Source organism: Sorex fumeus, unplaced genomic scaffold, assembly GCF_029834395.1.
Source record: "Sorex fumeus unplaced genomic scaffold, SorFum_2.1 ptg000161l, whole genome shotgun sequence".
NCBI classification, from domain to species: Eukaryota; Metazoa; Chordata; class Mammalia; order Eulipotyphla; family Soricidae; genus Sorex; species Sorex fumeus.
In genome coordinates, this window is record NW_026606218.1 from 316,634 (window position 1) to 336,535 (window position 19,902).

The window sequence follows — 19,902 nt, forward strand, 5'->3', positions numbered from 1 at the left end:
CGTTCTGGGGTGTGGTGTGCGCCTCTGCAGGGAAGAGACTTGACACAGATTTGGTCCATTGTCCCAAAGACCCTCGAGGTATCCTGAATCATAACCCCCCGGGCTGGGAGGGTCTTAAGAAGGTTCCAGAAAGCAGCAGCATCATTTCCTGGTCTGGTCACCCTGGGGGTCCCCACTAGCCTTGGTAACTATGGGGTGTCACACGCACTTTGCCCGTGGCCCAGTTTACTTTTTTTTTTTTAATTTTGGGTCCCACCCGGTGATGTTCAGGGGTTACTCCTGGCTCTGTGCTCAGGAATCACTCCTGGCGATGCTCAGGGGACCCTGTGGGATGCTGGGGATCGAACCCGGGTCGGCCGCGTGCAAGGCAAATCCCCTCCCCCCACCATTCTTGCTCTTCATCCCAATGTGGGCCAGGGAATGTTCTGGTGAGGGACTTGGGACCCAGCTGTTGTGTCTGTCGCCGCCGCAGAGACGCTAACCCCCCTCTGGGTGTCCCCTCTCAGCTCCTGTGGCCAGTGTCACTTTCGGGACACCCAAAGCTTGATGACCTGGGCGGCCAGTGGCTGAGTGAGTTTCGAGGTGTGGGCTGGTTCGGGGGCACGTGCCCGCCCGGGTCCCCCCTCCGACGGCATCACCCTCCCCAGGACGTGGGTTTCTCGTCTCCATCCAGGCTCTCCTGGGCCCCGCGTGAACTTGAACAGCGACCTCCCCAAATAATTTATTTCTCATGTCAAGACCTGAAACCCCCCCGGCAGAACCCGCCCAAGATGTAATTTTTCTTTCCAAAGCCATATCTGTCCCTTCCACCCCCACATCCTGGACGGGGGAAATGACCCCCAGAGGAAACTCCTACCTCTGAGACTCGCTGCTGGGGTGGACATGGCGGGGGTGCAAGGAGGCTCTAGCACCCGCCCTTCCAGGTCAGCAGTTTTCAGTCCCTGATGCTTTGTCGGGGGGGGTTGGGTGGGGGGTCTCAGACACCCCTCGTGCCCGCCTTCTGGTCAGCCAAGAGGACCATTGGGAAGGGCAGCTCTGGAGGGTGGGTTGGGGAGCAGGAGGGGATGGGTGTCAGGTGGACAGAGACTCGGGCCAGCGCTGGGCGTCAGGTGGACACTGAGACTCGGGGCCAGCACTGGACATCCAGCGGACACTAAGTGACTTGGGGGCCAGTGCTAGGCGTCAGGTGGACACTGAGACTCGGGGCCAGCACTGGACATCCAGCGGACACTAAGTGACTTGGGGGCCAGTGCTAGGCGTCAGGTGGACACTGAGGGACTCGGGGACCAGTTCCGGGCGTCAGGCGGAGATTGACTTGAGGGCCAGCGCTGGGCGTCAGGTGGACACTGTGACTCGGGGGCCAGCACCAAGCATCAGGGGAACACTGAGGGACTCGGGGGCTAGCGCCAGGCTTCAGGTGGACACTTAGTGACTTTGGGCCAGCACCGGGTGTCAGATGAACACTGATCCATGCCCCTGGCCTCTCCTCTCTTGGCAGATCAGCCGAGCCCTGCAGCTGACCCTGGGGCCGGAGCCACTGCGGCTGAAGTGGGTGGCCCTCGAGAACAGTCAGCGGTAGTGTCCTGGGCAGTGTCCAGGGTCCCTCCCCGCACCCCTGGAATGGAACAGGAGTGCCGTTGGCCGTTCTGATTCCGAGTGGAGGAACGTTGGCTGACGGCTGGAGAAAGATCTGGACGCCAGGGCCCGGGACGGGAGGGGATGGAGAGGGTGCCCACGGGAGTAACGACCTTGAGGGTGACTGACAAGAGCGAGCCCCCGAGCTGAGCCCTGAACCCCACTGGCGGGCCGGGGAGAGTGGTTGAGGTGCCCAGCCAGAGGCGTGGAGGGGACCATCCCGTCTCCCCACGGGGCCCAGAATACACGGCTGGCGACAACTGTCCCTGATGCCACACCCCCACCTACCTTGAGGCCGCTTCCTCTGCGGAGCCCTACACACACACACACACACACACACACACACACACACACACGGGGAGAAACGACCCCAGAAACGGTAGCCTCGCCACTCTGAAATGCTTAAAGTTAGAGTTTTATTTGTATTCTCCGTTAGGAATATCAATAAAAGGCCTCAAACGTTATCTCGATCTGTACATATACAAGAACCGTCAAAAAAGTATTCACAGAACAAAAATAAATCTTCTTTAGAACCAACCCAGGAGGTGGAACGCGGGGTGGGTGTGGGGGTCTCGGGGACGACGACGCGATCTAAGTGCTATTCGTCCCCATCTCCCATCTCTAGCCCAAAGACCGCTGGTCTATTGTATTTTTTTTTTTTTTTGGCTTTGGGTCCCACCCGGCGATGCTCAGGGCTGACTCCTGGCTCTGCACTCAGGACTCACTCCTGGCAGTGCTCAGGGGACCCTATGGGATGCCGGGGATCGAACCCGGGTCGGCCACGTGCAAGGCCAACGCCGTCCCAGCTGTGCTATCACTCCGGTCCCCCTATGACCGGACTGCTGACTTAAAAGCAGGTTCTGGTTCAGGGGTCCCCTCCCGTCAAATGTCCATATAAACCCGTCCTCAAAGACTTCACTGGTGTTCCCCAGATTTTACTAGCAACGGGCTGAGGTGGCTAGATCGGATCATTTCTATTCTTCTAGAAGGAAAGGCACCCGAAGCTCTCAAGTCCTTCCCCACTAGACACAAACTCAACGCGTGCGCTCAGGAGGGAGCAAGAGCCCAGCGTGGAAGGGGTTGGCCTGGCATGCCGCCGACCCGGGTTCGATGCCCAGCATCCCACAGGGTCCCCCGAGCACCGCAAGGAGTGAGTCCTGAGTGCAGAGCCAGGAGGAACCCCTGAGTATCGCCGGGAGTGACCAAAAAGCAAAAGAAAAGAAAGAAGAAGAGCTGGATAGAGTAAGAAAAGACGGAAGTGAGGTTGATGCCTGGTCTAGGTACTGGCAGGGCCCAGCCGTGCCCTGCAGAGGGGCCCGTGTGCCCCTCGGGCCTCACCTCCTGCAGAAGCTTCTCTCTGCTCCCCTCGGGGTCCACGCCGGCCGGCAGGGTGAAGTCCGCCCTCAGGATGCCAAAGCGTCTCTCTGAGAGGGAGAGAATATGGGGGTCTTGGCCTCCCCTCGGTGCAAACCCCCCATAACAGGAGCAGCCTGAGGTGTAGAGAGGAAATGGGGAACCCGGGCGGGGCCGTGAACCCCAACTTTGTGCAGCTGCCAGGTTCTGAGGTAGCAGCCTGGGCGGATGAGGGCCGGGTGCTTCTGGTGGTCCCAGCCCCCCTCCCCATTGGGGTTTTCAGAGGGCTGCGGGGGGGAGGGGCTGTCCCCACTCCTGGGGTCTTCGGGCGTGGGTACCGGGGGCTGAGCGGTCACCTGGCTCCGGCGGGGACTCGGGGGTGCTGTGGTCTTGGGCCCCAGAAGCTGTGTGTCGGCTACCAGTGTCCCCCGTGCCCCTGGTCAGGGCTGAGGCAGAGAGGTGGATGTTCATATGTATTCTAGGAAGCAGCCTTAAAGATTTTACTGATTTTGTTGTTGTTGTTGTGACACCCCTTGCGATGCTCAGGGCTGACTCCCGGCTCTGCCAGGAGTGATTCCTGCACTCAGGAATCTCTCCTGGCAGTGCGCGGGGGACCCTATGGGATGCCAGAGATCGAACCCGGGCCGGCTGTGTGCCAGGCCAACGCCCTTCCCTGCTCTGCTGTTGCTCCAGCCCCCCCCCTTTCCAGTGTTCCCTTGGGGCCCCCCAGCCTCTCCTGACACTTCCTGTCCCCACGGCCCTGTCTGGGGGCTGACATGGGCACAGACCCCCCCCCCGTTGGGTGAACAGGAATGGGGGCGTGGGGGGCAGAGACTGACCCTGCAACCCCCTCAGGGCTGGGGCGGAGGGGATGGGTTGGGACGGGAGAGGGGGTGTCTTGGGGGGTTACGGGCGTCCAGCGTCACAGGCAGGCACCTGTCCTGGGCTGTGTGTCCTCCGTGGGGCTCTGGACCGCCCCCTCTGGGCCTGCCCTGCCACTCTGGGGGGTCGCGGGGGTCTCTGAGGCTTGTACTTCCGGCCCTTGGGATGGGCTGACGGTGGCCGCCTGGGTCGCCGTCCAGTGGGTGACCGACTTGCCAGGGGTCCCCGGGTCCTTCAGGGGGAGCTCAGTGACCCCTGGGCTGGCTGTGGGCGCAGGGGGGGTCCCCACTGCTGATTCCTGGAGGTCTGTGCTGCCCCCTGGGGGTGCAGGCGGGGTGGACGCCGGCAGCTGTGGTGGCTTCAGCGCTTCCTGGGAGATCTGGGCACCCTCCGGCAGCTCCCTGACGGTGATGGTCTTCTCCAAAGCAGGAGCCGGGGTCGCTGCTACTGACGGGGTCCCTAGGGCAGAACACGGGGTGCCACGCAAGAGACACTCGGGGGGTTGACGGATCTCCTGCCCTGCCCCCAGCCGCTAAACCCACATTGACGCTTTTTTCCTTTTTTTTTTTCTTCTTTTTTTTTTTTGCTTTTTGGATCCCACCCGGCAATGCTCAGGGCTGACTCCTGGCTCTGCACTCAGGAATCACTCCTGGCGGTGCTCGAGGGACCCTATGGGATGCTGGGGATCGAACCCGGGTCGGCCATGCACAAAGCAAATGCCCTCCCCGCTGTGCTATCACTCCGGCCCCTATGGATGGATCAGATATTGATCAGGTGCTGAACTGAGGTGATGGACCAGATATTATTATTATTATTATTATTTTGCTATTTGGGTCACATCCGGCGATGCTCAGGGCCGACTCCTGGCTCTGCACTCAGGAATCACTCCTGGCGGTGTGATTCGGGGGACCCTATGGGTTGCTGGGAATCGAACCCGGGTCGGCCATGCGCAAAGCAAATGCCCTCCCCGCTGTGCTATCACTCCAGCCCTGAAGAGTCTTTTTTTTTTGAGGGGAGGGGAGTTGGGACCACGTCCGGTGGTGCTCAGGGCTGACTCCTGGCTCTGCACTCGGATGACTCCGGGTGGTGCTCAGGGGACCCTATGGAACACCGGGGATCAAACCCGGGTCGGCCGTGTGCAAGGCAAACGCCCTACCCATTGTGCTATGGCTCTGGCCGCCACATTGACCCTTGACCCGGCATGTCCCCTCCCACTCTCCCTCCTCCCCACTCTCATCCTCCTTCACTACCTCATTTTCCCTGACCTGGACACTTCAACCACCCCAGGAGTTGAGACCCTCCCCTCCCCCACCCCCGGCCCGGTCTTCTTTGCATGCCCAGAGCAGGGCTAAGCCGGGAGCCCCGTGGCACGTCCCCCTCACCTGTGACCCCAGGCCGGGGGCGCTGTCCCTTTGCCTCAGTTTCCCTTTGGGACCCTGGAGAAGCAAAATGGCAGGGCTGAGGCGGGCACAAGCTGAGGCGTCAGGAGTTTCCGCTGTGGATGGGGCTGGCCGGAGCCATAGCACAGCGGGGCGGGCGTTTGCCCAACACGCGGCCGACCCGGGTTCGATCCCCGGCATCCCATAGGGTCCCCCAAGCACTGCCAGGAGCGATTCCTGAGCACAGAGCCAGGAGTCAGCCCTGAGCATCGCCGGGTGTCACCCAAAAAGCAAAATAATAATAATAATAATAATATAATATTAAGCTGTTGATGGGCTGGATCTCAGGTTCAGCTGTCCATCCCCTGCCCCCCCAGGTGTCACTGGGAGTGTCCCCCTGGAGTGAAAATGCTGGAGGAATTTCGTCACTGGCCTCCCGGCCTCCTCCCAAGCCCCACTCAGCCGCCCTTGTCTCCCCGCAGTGGGCAGGACTGGAGGGTCTCTGCCCCGCTAGACCCCCAGGCCCATGTCAAGCCCGGGAGCATGTTGGTCTGATGCCCCCTCCCCCGGCCAGGGGGCATCCTCCTGACCCCCTCTTTTCTGACCTGTCTGGCCCAGAGCAGAAATGAAAGCACCTGGCGTCGTCTTCACGTGCGAGAGGAACTGCACAGGAAGCGGCGCCGAGGTCCGATGGCCGATGGCGGGATCTGGGGGAACAGCACGGGAGCGAGGGGGGACTCGGGGGGGGCGCGGAGAGGGTGCCCGGTGCCTCCCCAGGCCCAGGCCCGCCCCCGGTGCGTTTGGTTTGCGGGGGGCAGGGCTGCTTCTGTCTACTTTGTTTTGGGGGTTCTCCCCGAGGTGCCGTGCACCTGGAGACTGACCTCGGGGCCTCCCACCTGTCCAGAGCCGGCCCCACCCCCCGCCTGTTCCCCCTAAGGCCCAGGAGGCTGGTACGGGTCAAAATACAAAGGGGGGGGATCAGGCACAGACTTGAGGGGTCTGGGTTGCTCTCGTCACCGCCTGGTGTAGCCCTGATAGCTTGAGCACCCTCAGCAGTGCCCCGACATACATGCAGAAATGCCCCAACACACATATGCAGACACCATGATCTTTTGGAAAAGGAAGCAGTCTGGGGGTGCTTAGCGCTAGGATGGCAAGGAGGGCGTCTGCCTTGCACACGGCCCAGCCAGGGTCCAGCCCCGACACCCCAGAGGGGCCCCCGACTCACGCCAGGGAACAAGCAGATTGCCACAGACGGCAGGTTTGTGGTTGCCAAGGGCGAGAGTGAGTAAGGACAGGCCGGGTCTCGGGCTGGTTTGGGCCGTGCAGTGGACGTGGGCACGGCCCCCAGCAAAGGCGTGTGAATTCCTCTCAGCGAAGAGGGGGAGGGGTGAGGGTGGGGGTGGCACTTGGCAGGCGGGATAGGGGTTCCCCGAGCACTGTCAAATAGGACCCCTCAGAAAGGAGCAGAGCGGGGCTGGAGAGTCATGGACTAGTTAAGGCGTCTGCCTTGCGCATGGACCCTGGTTGGAATCCCAAATCCACAGAGGGTCCCCTGAGCACTGCTGGGAGCACAGTCACTTGTGCCTGAAGGTAAGATGAGAAGAGGGGGGGCTGGAGCGATAGCACAGCGGGAAAGGTGTTTGTCTGGCAGGCAGCCGACCCGGGTTCGATCCCCGGCATCCCCTAGGGTCCCCCGAGCACCGCCAGGAGTGATCCCTGAGTGCAGAGCCGGGAGTCAGCCCTGAGCATCGCTGGGTGGGACCCAAAAAGCAAACAAAAGGGGAGGAGCAAGGAGGAAGGAGGCCTCGTACCCAAGCCAGAGTGACAGGCGCTCGGCCCCTTGGCTTGGGTCTGGCGGGTACCCCCACCCCCCAAGGCTCAGCCCCCACCCGGCCACGCACCGTGGAAGCAGAGGAAGGGCCGGTGGAGGGAGCAGCTGGTCACGTACAGGCGCGGCCCGAAGTTCCGGAAGGTTCCCAGCCCCGCGCACAGCCCCACCCCCATCGCGGGCACCTCCAGCCAGCTGGGCACGCCGCCGTCCCCCTGGTCACTGGACCAGCGCGGGGCACCGGAGACCGGGCTGAAGTAGAGGCCGATCCAGGCCTCGGGCCGGTCCCAGGCGATGGGCTGCAGCGCGTCCCAGTCCGTCCCGCCCAGCGCCTGCAGGTCAGCCAGGTCCGAGCAGCGGCGGCGACAGAAGATCAGAGCCTCGAGCCACGGGAGCGGCCGCTCGAACCGCAGGAAGGTCCGGCCGCCCACCTGCACCGCCGCTGGGCGTGGGAGAAAGGGAGTGAATTGGCTGCTCCTCCTCCGTCCCCTCCTCCCCTTGTCCCCCTCCTCCCCCTCCCCTTCCTCCCTCTCCCCCTCCCCCTCCCCCTTTCCCTCCTCCTCCTCCCCCTCCCCCTCCTCCTCTTCCCCCCTCCTCCTCCCCCTCCTCCTTTCCCTCTTCCTCCCCCTCCTCCCCCTCCTCCTTCCTTCCCTCCTCCTTCCTTTCTTCCTCCTCCCCTTCCTCCTCCTCCTCTTCTTCCCACTCCTCCCCCTCCTCCCCCTCCCCCTCCTCCTCCCCCTCCTCCTGCCCCCCTCCTCTCTTCCCCCTCCTCCCCGCCCCCTCCTCCTCCGCTGGGTGTGGGAGAAAAGAAGGGAATGAGTTGGCATCTCCTCCTCCTCCTCCTCCTCCTCCTTGAAGTGGGGGACATGGGGTCACATGGGGCTGGGGAGGTGGGTGTGGGGAGCCCAGTTTTATTTATTTATTTTTTTTTGCTTTTTGGGTCCCACCCGGCGATGCTCAGGGCTGACTCCCAGCTCTGCACTCAGGGATCACTCCTGGCGGTGCTCGGGGGACCCTAGGGGATGCCGGGGATCGAACCCGGGTCGGCCGCGTGCCAGGCCAACAGCCTCCCCGCTCGCCCTGGGAGCCAGATCTAACCCCAGAACCGTGTAGTTCCAGAGCCTGCCAGACGGAGCCCCCAAGTCAGTGCACACGCCGTCTATACCACACGCGTCTGTCTGGACCACAGGCTGCTGCGGACGTGGGTCTGTCGGGGTCTGGAACCGGCTTACGGGCAAGTGAGCGGGGCGGGGGGGGGGGGGGGCTGCGGGGGGAGGCGTGGCAAGTGCCCAGAGCCCAGGGTGGGCAGGCAGAAAACACAGGTTCTGGGGGGACCAGGAAGCCACCCTGTTTGTACAGCTGGGAGTCACTGTGTCCTATTCAAATGGGGCCCCAGCGCCCACGCCCGTCTCCACTGACCCGCCATGGCTGTCTGGGGGCGTCTGTCTGAGCCCCGGGGGGCTGGCGCTGTGTCAGCCCTCCTCCTCCTCATATTCCAGGAAAAGGGGGACGCAGAGAGTCTGTGCTGTGCTGTGGCACCCAGAGATGTTTTTTTGCTTTTGGGGTCCCACCCGGCGATGCTCAGGGCTGACTCCCGGCTCTGCACTGAGGAATCACTCCTGGCAGTGCTCACGGGGGACCCTATGGGATGCCGGGGATCGAACCCGGGTCGGCCGCGCGACAGGCCAGGGCCCTCCCTGCTGTGCTATTGCTCCGGTCCCCTTTCCTCATCATCATCATTATTATTATTATTATTATTATTTGGCTCTTTGGGTCCCACCCGGCGATGCTCAGAGTTGACTCCCTGCTCGGAATCACTCCTGGCAGCGCTCGGGGGACCCTATGGGATGCCGGGGATCGAACCCGGGTCGGCCGCGAGCAAGGCAAACACCCTCCCCATTGTGTTAACACTCCGGCCCCGGTACCCAGAGATCTCTGGCAAGCCAGCAGCGAGGAGCGGGGGCATCCGGGGGTCATGGGTCAGCCCCGGCTCTGCTTGGAGTCTGAATCAAGGGGGTCAGCCATGCCCAAAGGACACCATCTGGTCTGGAGGTGGGGGGTGTCCCTGCCAGCCCCCAAGCCCGAGAGTCAGGGACCTGGGAGGGGAGCGGGGTCCCTGCCACATCGGATTGGTGACCTGGATGGAATCAACCCCAACCCTGGGTCCCAGGGAACATGGCGGCCATTGCTGCTCTCCCTGGGGTGCTCAGGAGGTCCGGAGGAGGAGGGGCCCAGCCGGGCAGGGGGCGGCAGGGAGGCTGACGTACCTGGCGGGGGAGAGGTGGTGAGGCTGAGCGGCGGCTGGGTGGTGAGGCGGTGTCCTACCTTCTCGTCTGTCGTGAGGACAAGTAGCGTGTGTGACCCGGCTCCCCTCCCTCTGCCCACGAGCACCCCCGGGGGGCCTGGGGGGACCTTGGGGGAGGCGGGGGACGGGCCTCGGGACGCACCGTAGTAGCAGATGAACGGTTTCCTCACGGCGCAGGCGTCGGCGCCCAGGCTGGGCACGCCCGCGGTGGAGTGCAGGGTGGCACAGATGCCAGCCCCAAAGCTGGGCATCTTGGTCCACTGGGGGGTGCTGAAGACGGAGCCGCTGGACCAGGACAGCTGCTGCGTGGCCACGTCGAAGAAGAGGCCGATCCAGGCGGCCACGTCGCTGGTGACTCTGTACAGGTCCGTGAGGCTGAACAAACTGCCCATGCTCTGCAGGTCAGCCAGGTCGGTGAAGTACAGCCGGCAGAAGTGCAGCGCGTCGGGCCAGCTCAGCAGCCGGTCGTCCACCCTCGCGAACGTCTTCCCGTTGCTTATCAGCTGCAGGGCTGCAGGGACGACTGCGGGGACGACCCCACGAGCTCCCCACCAGGCCCGGCCGCCCAGCCTCCCGGCTGCCCCCGGGCCTTTGCACGTGCTGCCTTGGGGCGCAAGGCCACCCCCATCTGCACCTCAAGCACCTCAAGCCCCTGTCTCCTCCCCACGCCGCCCTCTTCCCCTCTCCCCAGGCCGGGGCTGATCTTCCTGGGCACGCAACATTGTGTAGGGGCCACGCCCCAGCCGTGCTCGGGGCTGACTCCTGCCTCTGTGCTCGGGGAATCCCTCTTGGCGGGGAGGGCTGCGCGGGTTCGGGGCAGAGTCTGAACTCACTGGCCTGCAGGAAGCCGGAGTCCAGGAGCTGCAGTTGCCCTGCAGAGCGGGGTGGGGTGGGGGGACAGGAAGCGTCTGACTTTCCCGCGTTCTGCCTGCAGCCCCCACAGCTCGGGGGGACCCCGCAGGTCTCGTCCCCCCGGGTCTGGGTCCACGCCCTGGGAGTAGGTCCCAAAGCTTGGGAGGATCCCTGCTTGTACTCCCCGCATCTCAGCCACACCTGTGTCTGGAACCTTCCAGAACTTTCCCAACAGGTCCTGCCTGGGTCTAGAACCTTCCAGAACCTTCTCAACAGGCCCTGGAACCTTCTGGAACTTTTCCAATCAATTGCCCCCCCCCCCCCCACCTCCTGTGCCTACCAGAACTTTCTCAACAGACTCTGCCTGTTTCTGGAACTTCCCCAACAGGTCCCACCTGGGTCTGGAACCTTCCAGAACTTTCCCAACAGGCTCTGGGACTTTCCAGAACTTTCCCATTAGGCCCCCACCTATGTCTGAAACCTACCAGAGCTTTCCAAACAGTCTCTGCCTGTGCCTGGCACCTTCTGGAACTTTCCCAACAGGTCCCAGCTGAGTCTGGAACATTCCAGAACTTTCCCAACAGGCCCCGGAAACTTCCAGAACTTTCCCAATAGGCCTCACCTGGGTCTGGAACCTTCCAGAACTTTCCCTGCAGTCCTCCACCCCCTCCCACTCCATTCAACCTGTGCCTCAGCCAGGGGACCTTCCCTGGCAGACGATCCCCTTTTCCTGGGCCCTCCTCTCTGTCCTGGGGTCCCCCACTCACTCCTGGGTCACCCCCACATCCCGTGTCCATCTGCTCCCCTTGGTGGACAGGCGCCCGGGACAGGAGCCGCAGGTTGGGGCGCTTGAGTGAGTAGCACCTAGAGGCCCCCAACGCCAGCATCTGGGCCGCTCCCCCGGACCCCGGCGTCCGCCCTCCCGTGGTCCCTCCACCCACCCTCAGGGACGCCCAGGGCAAACCTCACCTGCCAGGCAGACAAGCAGCAGGACCCGCGCCCACATCCTACCCGGCTCAGGGCGCGTGTCCCGCACCCCTGCCTTGCTCGCAGGACAGATTTCACTAAGCAAACGGGGCCTGGGAGCGGCCGGAGGTGGCCAGGAAGGAGGCGGGGCCCACAGGGGAGGGGGAGGGGTGGGATGGACCCTCCTTCATCCCCGGGATCCTCCGAGGGAGGAAGAACAGAAGGGCCCGGAGAAGGTTCTGGAAGTTGCAGACTTCCTTGCTGTGGCTCAGGGGAAATGGAACTTGGGGCTCCAGCAGGCAGTGGAGGGCGGGGGGCTGGCACCACGGAGCCCCCCTGGGACCAAGAGCAAAATCAGCAGCACCCTGACACCGGGGACCCACCCCTCCGGCCCCTAAGCACTCAGCTCCGGAAACCGAATCTTGCCTCCCCCTAAAAGAAGGACGGACCACCACCCCCCCACACACATACACACACACAAACACACTGGAGCGGAAGAGAGGGAGAGGGTGACGCGTGTGTCCCGACAGCCAGGACCCCCGTCTGTGCATCCCGGGTACCCGCCTGGTGCCCCGGAAAGAAAGATGATGAGATGCGGTGAACAGGATCAAGGGGGGGATGTGCAGTGGCACCCCGGGGTGCCCTTGGGGGTGGGGAGCAACATCCGGGCACCAACTCCACCAGAAGGAAACCTGGGGGTCCCCCCCTTCCCCGAGGCACCCAGAACTCGTGTCCTTGGCCGTGAAGACGCCAGGCTGCAGGTTCACTGTCGCCAATGCCAACCTGCGGTCACGGCCAGGGTAAGTTGCCTCTTCTTGAGGAAGGAGGAACCGTCCAGGTGTGTCGCTGCCGATGGTCCGAAAGCATCCCAGAAGCAGGTACCGAAAGCCCAGTGAGGCGGGGAGGAATGAGTAGTGACGTCTTTCTGTCTTTTTTTTTCATGTTTTGTTCAGGGGTCCCACCCGGCGATGCTCAGGGCTGACTCCTGGCTCCGCACTCAGGGATCACTCCAGGCAGGGCTCGGGGGACCCCTATGGGATGCCGGGGATCGAACCCGGGTCGGCCGCGTGCTAGGCCAGCGCCCTCCCTGCTGGACTATCTCTCCGACCCCCTGGTTGTGATTTTTTTGAATATCGTTTCCTGACTCTAGCATACTCATTCTAGTGCCAAATGACCAAAGTTTGGAAGAACATCAGTTAATCTAGTGAACCCATGACTAGAAACCTTAACATAAGGAAAGATACACTAGTTATTATTCACTATTTATTTTTTGGGGGGTGCTTTTTGGGTCACACTCGATGATGCTCAGGGGTCCCTCCTGGCTCTGCACTCAGGGATCCCTCCTGGCGGTGCTCGGGGGACCCTATGGGATGCCAGGGATCGAACCCGGGTCGGCCATGTGCCAGGCAAATGCCCTCCCCGCTGTGCTATCACTCGGCCAAGTGACATCTTGACCGTCACGTGTCTTTTGGTGTTTTTGTTTGGGGAGCCACAGAGGTGGGCCACATAGGCTCCTGCCTACGGGGGTACTTGGAGGATGCTTCTCCCTGCCACTTTCTAGATCTTTCCTTCCTGCCTGCACCGGGGCAGCCGTATCCATGGAGACAGCATCCACTGGGCCCCATTCTTGGGCATAGTCCCTAGGGGGCAGCCAGGGAGACTCCGGGGGACAGAGCCCAGGGGGCTCCAAGCCTGGGAGGGGGATGGCCTATGGGGGGGAGGCCTGGCATCCGCGAGGGGCACTGCTCAGCCTCTGGGGTCTTGGGGTGGAGAGGAATCCTCCCTCCTCAGTTCTGCGCCCCTCCTGGTCAGCGGATGTGGGGGCCAGAAGACGCTTTGCCTGTATGAGCCCCGGACTGGCCGCAGGCAGCTCCCGCGTGTGGTCCCCAAACAACAAGACCCTCCCCCTCTCATCACCCAGTGCAGAGAGGCCGGGAAGCCCCAGAGATAGTGACAGATGGAGTGTGGGACAGCGGGGAGGACGTTGGCCTGGCATGCAGCCGACCCGGGTTCAATCCCTGGCATCCCCTAGGGTCCCCTGAGCACCGCCAGGAGTGATTCCCGAGTGCAGAGCCAGGAGTCAGCCCTGAGCATCGCCGGGTGTGGCCCCCCAAACAGAAAACAAAATTCATTTAAAAAAAATTAAGACAAGGGGCCAGAGTGACGGCACAGTGGGGAGGGCGTTGGCCTTGTACGTGGCCAACCCGGGTTCAATCCCCGGCATCCCATAGGGTCTCCCGAGCACTGCCAGGAGTGCTCCCTGAGGCCAGCTGGTGTGACCCAAAAACTGAAAAAAAAAAAAAAGAAAGTGATCAACACAGTGTCCAGGCGGGTCCCAGAGTGGCACCAGGCACTGACCCCCAGGAAGCCTCGCCAAGGCCACCTGTCTGGAACAGCGTGGCCCTGGGGGACAGACAGCCGGGTGGGGCCGGGAGGCAACTGCCCCTCCCCCTGTTCCTGCCCTCATCCCTGCCAACATGGCACTGCAGGGATGACCCCCACAGAAGGTTCCAGAACGCCCAGGGATCAGGGCAGAGGAGTCCACTCCTAGTGGAGGCCTGGCCACCTCTGGTCCCTTTGACTCTGCTTTGGGGACACTGGGTGTGGGCAGCCAAGTGTCCACCCTGAGGTCAGAGCCTCCAACTGTCCAGCCCAGGCTAGCCCAGCGCCAGCGAGTGTTCAGGGGCCCTAGATGTGGCCGCCAGGGGGCGTCCAGTTCAGGGGAGGTGCTATGGGGGTCCTCCTCATGGACAGGGCCAGGCAGGGTCTGGGGAAGGACGCCTGGCGCACCCCCAGCTGGGGACACGCATCCAGTGACCAGGACCCCCGGGGGCAGAGGGCCACTGACCCGCCAAGCAGACACCCGGTATTGTGACCTCAGGGGGGTGGGCACTGCCAGGAGGCCGCAGCCTCACCCGGGCAGCAGCTGCGCTGGACAGAGGCCGGGCTTGGCCCCCAGGGGAGCTCCGGGCGCCGCTGACCCTCTCCTGTCCACCATGACGGCCAGGGCCACGGGGCTGAGGAAAAGCATGGTGGGTGTAGGAGTGCCCCCCCCACCCAGGGGAGATGGGGAGGGGGGAGGGGGTGCCTCCCCAATGGGCCTGATAGGGAGCAGGAACGGGGGTGACCCCTCCCCGCAGACCCCCGGGCATTGGAACCAGCCCGGCGGGACCCGCACACAGGGCCAAGGGAACACGCAGAGCCAGTGGGTTAGTGGGGGGCTCTGAGTCCCCCCGAGACCTCACAGGGGTCTCACGGGTGTGAGGGGCCCCAGGGGAGGGTCCCCCCAGCCGGCCCCGAGGCTGAACCCCAAAGCGCTTGTTGTCCTGCAGAACAAGAGCTTCAAGGCTGCGTGCCGGGGTCCCAACCAGGAGACCACCAGAGTCCAGAGCCTGCTGGAGCCCAGGGCAGGGGCCCGGCCTCACAGCCAGGGGGAAGTGTGGGGGCCGCCACGGTGGCCCGCTGCCCTCTACGACCAAGACCTGGCCCAGGTGACAAAAGCGGGTGGGTGGGGGAGGGGTCGGGCGCCCGGGACTCACACTCACGTGGGCCATGACAGATGACAAACGCTTCCATGCCGGGGGAGGGGGTTGGCGGATGTACCCAGAGTGACCCTGGAGAGGGGGTGGCCGGGCCAGGCGGGGGTGTGGGGGGCTGCCTTGGGAGCAGGGGGACAGGCCCTCCACTATTGGGGGCACAGGGCAGGGCCAGGAGGAGAGAGGGGCCCGAGAGGACACAGACGCCCGCAGGGACAACCGTGTCTGTCTCCTGGGTGACCCTACCCCCCCCCCCCCCCGTCGCGGGCAGGGCGGAAAGTTTGGGCTCCTTGGGGCTGGGGTCATAGTCAGCGGGGAGGGCATTTGCCTTGCATGTGGCTGACCCGGTTCGATCCTCGACATCCCCTAGGGTCCCCCGAGCACCGCCAGGAGTAATTCCTGGGTGCAGAGCCAGGAGGAACCCCTGAGCATCACCCAGTAGGACCCAAAAAGCCAAATAATAATAATAACAACAACAACAACAATAATAATAAAGAGGAAAGGGGTCCTGGAGAGATAGCACAGAAGGGAGGGAGTTCACCTGTCATGCGGCCGACCCGGGTTCGATCCCCGGCATCCCCTAGGGTCCCCCGAGCACCGCCAGGAGTGGTTCCTGAGCGCAGAGCCGGAAGTCAGCCCTGAGCATCGCCGGGTGGGACCCAAAAAGCAAAAAAATAAATAAATAAATAAATAAGGGAACTCGAAGCAGCCGTGAGCTTGGGTGCTGAGGATTCAGTGAGACCCAGCGCTTCAGGGAGAGTCATGTGATTCCGCGTCGCAGGGTCCCACAGCCCACCCATGGGTGCCCCACGGATGCGGGAACCATCCTAGAAATAGGTCATTGTCCCTTGGGTGCGTGGCCCGGGTTTGATCCCCGGCATCCCCTAGGGTCCCCCGAGCACCGCCAGGAGGGATTCCTGAATGCAGAGCCAGGAGTCAGCCCTGAGCATCGCCGGGTGGGACCCAAAAAGCAAAAAAGAAAAAAAAGAAAAAAGAAAGAAAGTTAGGGCCCCTGGTCTGTGTGTCACTTCCGACCCGCAGGTGTACGCCGACAAGGGCACGGAGCTCCAGGGGCCGTTCTCCAAACCGCGAGGGACTCACGGGCTGAAGGTGAGGAGCGGGGCGGGTGGGCACCCGGCCCGGGGGGGATGCAGGAGAGCTCCTGAGCTCAAAGGGCGTCTACACCCCTGCCAGGCCCCCTCCTGCCTGCCTGTCCTCGCGGGGACCCTTTGGCAACGGTTTCAGACTGACCCCCAGAAGGGCAGCCCTGTGGCCAGGGAGGCAGCTCAGGGCACAAGGTCCTGCCCGGTGGACCCTAGTTCTGAGCCCCTCCCGCACCCCGACAGCGCCCAGGGTTGAGCTGTCGGTTGACTGAGGGTTCCAGGGACCCCCTACCCCGACCCGGGGCCCTCAGCACTGCCGGGCAAAGAGGCAAGAAAGGGGGTGCATGGTGTTCCCACGTGCTGGTGCTTTTTGTCAGTGCTCTGCACTCAGGAATCTCTCCTGGCGGTGCTCGGGGGACCCGAGGGGATGCCGGGGAATCGAACCCGGGTCTGCCACGTGCAAGGCCAACGTCCTCCCCACTGTGCTATCGCTCCGGTCCCAGGGGTTGGTGCTTTACCTCATTCTCATTCGCATACATTTAACGTGTGTGTGTGTGTGTGTATGTGTGTGTGTGTGTTTCTGGAACTGAGACCTGCGTGTGTGTGTGTGTCTGGAACTGAGACCGATGTGTGTGTATGTGTGTGTGTGTGTGTGTGTATGTTTCTAGAACTGAGACCGGCATGTGTGTGTGTGTGTTTCTATTTCTGGACCTGAGACCAGTGTGTGTGTGTGTGTGTGTGTGTGTGTGTGTGTCTGGAACTGAGACCAGCACGCATGTGTGTGTGTCTGGAACTGAGACCGACGTGTGTGTGTGTGTGTGTGTGTGTGTTTCTGGAACTGAGACCAGGAGCACGAAGGGCATCTCTGTGTGTGTGTGTGTGTGTGTGTGTATGTTTCTGGAACTGAGACTGACGTGTGTGTGTGTGTGTGTGTGTGTGTGTGTGTGTGTGTTTCTGGAACTGAGACCAGGAGCACGAAGGGCATCTCTGTGTGTGTGTGTGTGTGTGTGTATGTTTCTAGAACTGAGACCAGCATGTGTGTGTGTGTGTGTGTGTTTGTATTTCTGGACCTGAGACCAGTGTGTGTGTGTGTGTGTGCGCGTGTGTGTGTGTGTGTGTGTGTGTCTAGAACTGAGACCAGCACGCGTGTGTGTGTGTCTGGAACTGAGACCGACGTGTGTGTGTGTGTGTGTGTGTGTGTTTCTGGAACTGAGACCAGGGTGTGTGTGTGTGTGTGTGTGCGTGCGTGTGTGTGTGTTTCTGGATCTGAGAGCTTGTTCTGATTTCACTGTCTGTTTTCCAAAGGCTCAGTGTCAGGTGGTTTGTGTCCCCAGGCTCACCCCTGGTCTCTGCCCTCCATGACACAGACCTCACAGACCCCATGTTGCGTGATGTTGCGTGTGGGTGGGATCTGGCAGAATTTGCATCCAGGGAGGAAGTCTGCAGCCCCCATGATTTGCGTTGGCTCAAATCTGTATCTCACAGCTCCTGGGCTGGGCCTTGTCTTTGAAAGGCATTAGAGGGGCTGGAGCGATACTCCGACGGGGAGGGCGTTGAGCTGGCACGCAGCCGACCCGGGTTCGATCCCCGGCATCCCGGCATCGGGTCCCCCAAGCACCGCCAGGAGTGATTCCTGAGTGCAGAGCCAGGAGTCAGCCCTGAGCATCGCCGGGTGGGACCCAAAAGCAAAAATTAAATAAAAGCACCAGAGCATTGAAGTGGTGAAGACACTCCGTGGGTGTCCCGGGACCCCCAGACTGTTGTCCCCCCTAGAGCCGCCTCTCCTCCCTCGGGGCTCCCCGCCCCTCTTGTCAGTGAGTCCCGGGTGGACCCTTCCCCTCTGGGACGCTCCGCCCACCTCACGCCTCTTCTCCACAACGCCCCATACCCTCCCCCACCCCGTTTCATTTCCTCAGAATGAACTCAGGGAGGTGAGGGAGGAACTTAAGGAGAAAATCGAGGAGATCAAACAGGTAAAGGAAGAAGTGTGTGTGGGGGGGGTCCCCTTTGGGGTGCCAGGGGTAGGACCAGGGTCAGCCGCCTTACTGACTGTGTTATCCTTCCAGCCCTAAAGCAAGTTTGGGGGGTTTCCAGGCCTTCCTAAGGCGACACCTGACAGGTAGCGATGGAGTGGCATGTAGGGGCCGCCGGCCTGAGATTGGGGGCAGCTGGGGAGGGGTCATTGCCGTAGCCCCCTATTTTCCTGGGTGCAAATAGCCATCGCGGGGTGCCCATCCGCAAGGAAGAGTCAGGGCCGGGGGCTGGAGCGATAGCACAGCGGGAAGGGCGTTGGCCTGGCACGCGGCCGACCCGGGTTCGATCCCCGGCATTCCATAGGGTCCCCTGAGCACTTCCAGGAGTGATTCCTGAGTGCAGAGCCGGGAGGAACCCCTGTGCATCGCCAGGTGTGGCCCCCAAACAGAAAACAAAACAAAATTCATTTTAAAAACTTAAGACGAGGGACTGGAGTGATAACACAGTGGGGAGGGCGTTGGCCTTGCACGCGGCCGACCCGGGTTCGATCCCCGGCATCCCATAGGGTCCCCCGAGCACCGCCAGGAGTGATTCCTGAACACAGAGCCAGGAGTCAGCCCCGAGCAATAAAAAATGAAGGCTGTGAACTGGTTATGGTTTTGGGGCCACACCCAGAGTGCTCAGGGCTGACCCCTGTCCCTGCACTCAGGGGTCCCTCCTGGTGGGACGATGGAACCCAGTCCCTGCTACATGCAAAGCAAGTGCCCTCCCCACTGTGCTATCGCTCCGGCCTTTGTGAAGTGGCTTTATTTATTTTATTTTATTCTATTTTATTTATTTTATTTTTTGCTTTTTGGGTCACATCCAACGATGCTCAGGGGTCAGCCGGATGCAAGGCAAACACCCTCTGTCTCTACTATAATTCCGACCCAACTTTATTTATTTTATTTTATTGGTTTTTTTTGGGTTACACCTGGCGATGCTCAGGGCTCACTCCTGGCTTTCCACTCAGGAATTAACACCTGGCGGTGCTCAGGGGACCCTATGGGATGCTGGGATCGAACCCGGGTCGGCCGCGTGCCAGGCCAACGCCCTCCCCGCTGTGCTATTGCTCCAGTTCCCATGAGGTGGCTTTAGTGGACCTCTTTGTAGCCCACTTGGGGCCCTATCCGGAGGGTCAGTGGCCGCCCCTGGGTTTCAAAGCCCCCCCAAAGCTGCCCGGCTGCTGCCCTCAGTAACAGGCGTGTCTGTCCCCCAGATCAAGGACATCATGAACAAGGACTTTGAGAAACTGCAGGAGTTCGTGGACCTTCTAAAGGTGCGTCTTCGGGGGCTGGAGCGAGAGCCCAGCGGGGAGGGCGTTGGCCTGGCACGCGGCCGACCCGGGTTCGATCCCCGACATCCCATAGGGTCCCCCGAGCACTTCCAGGAGTGATCCCTGAGCACAGAGCTGAGAGTCAGCCCTGAGCACCGCCGGTGGGACCCCCAAACAAGCCGGGGTTCTCCTAAGTTCCGTGCGCTCTCCCCCCACAGGGCATGCAACAGGACATGGATGACAAGATGGACGCGTTACTGGACACCCAGCAGCACCCGCAGCAGTGAGGGCCACCCCCAAAAGTGCCCCCGGTGGGCCCCGACCTTGGCATCCCATGTTCCCCCCACCCACCCTCGTCCCGGGTCCCTCCTCATCACGGTGCAAACTTCTTCCCCAGATCCGGCCCCGCCTGTGCCCCCAGACCCCTGAGGAAGAGCCCGAAGGCCCCGTGGACGCTCATGGGGAAGACGGACGCCGGCCACCCGGCAGCCCCTGTACTGCACCAGAGGGGGTCCCAGACCAGGCCCAGGAGGGACCCCCCAGGCTCCTGCCACCCCCTGGGAACCTGCGTGAGTGAGCCCCCCACGCCTTCAGCCGGGACCCCCTGCCCCACCTATCCTGGGACGGGGACCCTCCCAGGGGGTGAGCCAGGGCCTCGAGTGACCCAAGGACCCCCCCCGGGCTGCCCACAGGCCCCTGGAGGTCACTCTACTAACGCGCTTTCTCCCCAGGAGGAATGTTCAGTTTGTGCCCCGAAGAACGACTATAACC

At 62.4% G+C, this 19,902-nt stretch overlaps 1 protein-coding gene across 1 annotated transcript; it reads right to left on the minus strand.

Annotated features, from left to right (window-relative positions):
* Nucleotides 1–521: 521 nt before the first annotated feature.
* On the minus strand, nt 522–11,243 carry CLEC20A (C-type lectin domain containing 20A). The gene is made up of 9 exons (XM_056107327.1): nt 11,207–11,243; nt 10,219–10,257; nt 9,528–9,908; nt 9,348–9,413; nt 7,154–7,522; nt 5,885–5,956; nt 3,925–4,329; nt 2,974–3,059; nt 522–551 (listed from the first exon to the last, which is right to left on the minus strand). The coding sequence occupies exons 1-9, from the start codon at nt 11,241–11,243 to the stop codon at nt 522–524; spliced, it is 1,485 nt and encodes a 494-aa protein (XP_055963302.1).
* Between the last annotated feature and the right edge of the window lie 8,659 nt (nt 11,244–19,902).

Coding starts and splice junctions, on each gene's coding strand:
- CLEC20A (XM_056107327.1), bottom strand. CDS start 11,243: ATGTGGGCGCGGGTCCTGCTGCTTGTCTGCCTGGCAG. Junction 7,523..9,347: donor CACCACCTCTCCCCCGCCAG/GTACGTCAGCCT, acceptor TCCCACGCCCAG/CGGCGGTGCAGGTGGGCGGC. Junction 3,060..3,924: donor GGACACACAGCCCAGGACAG/GTGCCTGCCTGT, acceptor TCTCCCTCTCAG/AGAGACGCTTTGGCATCCTG.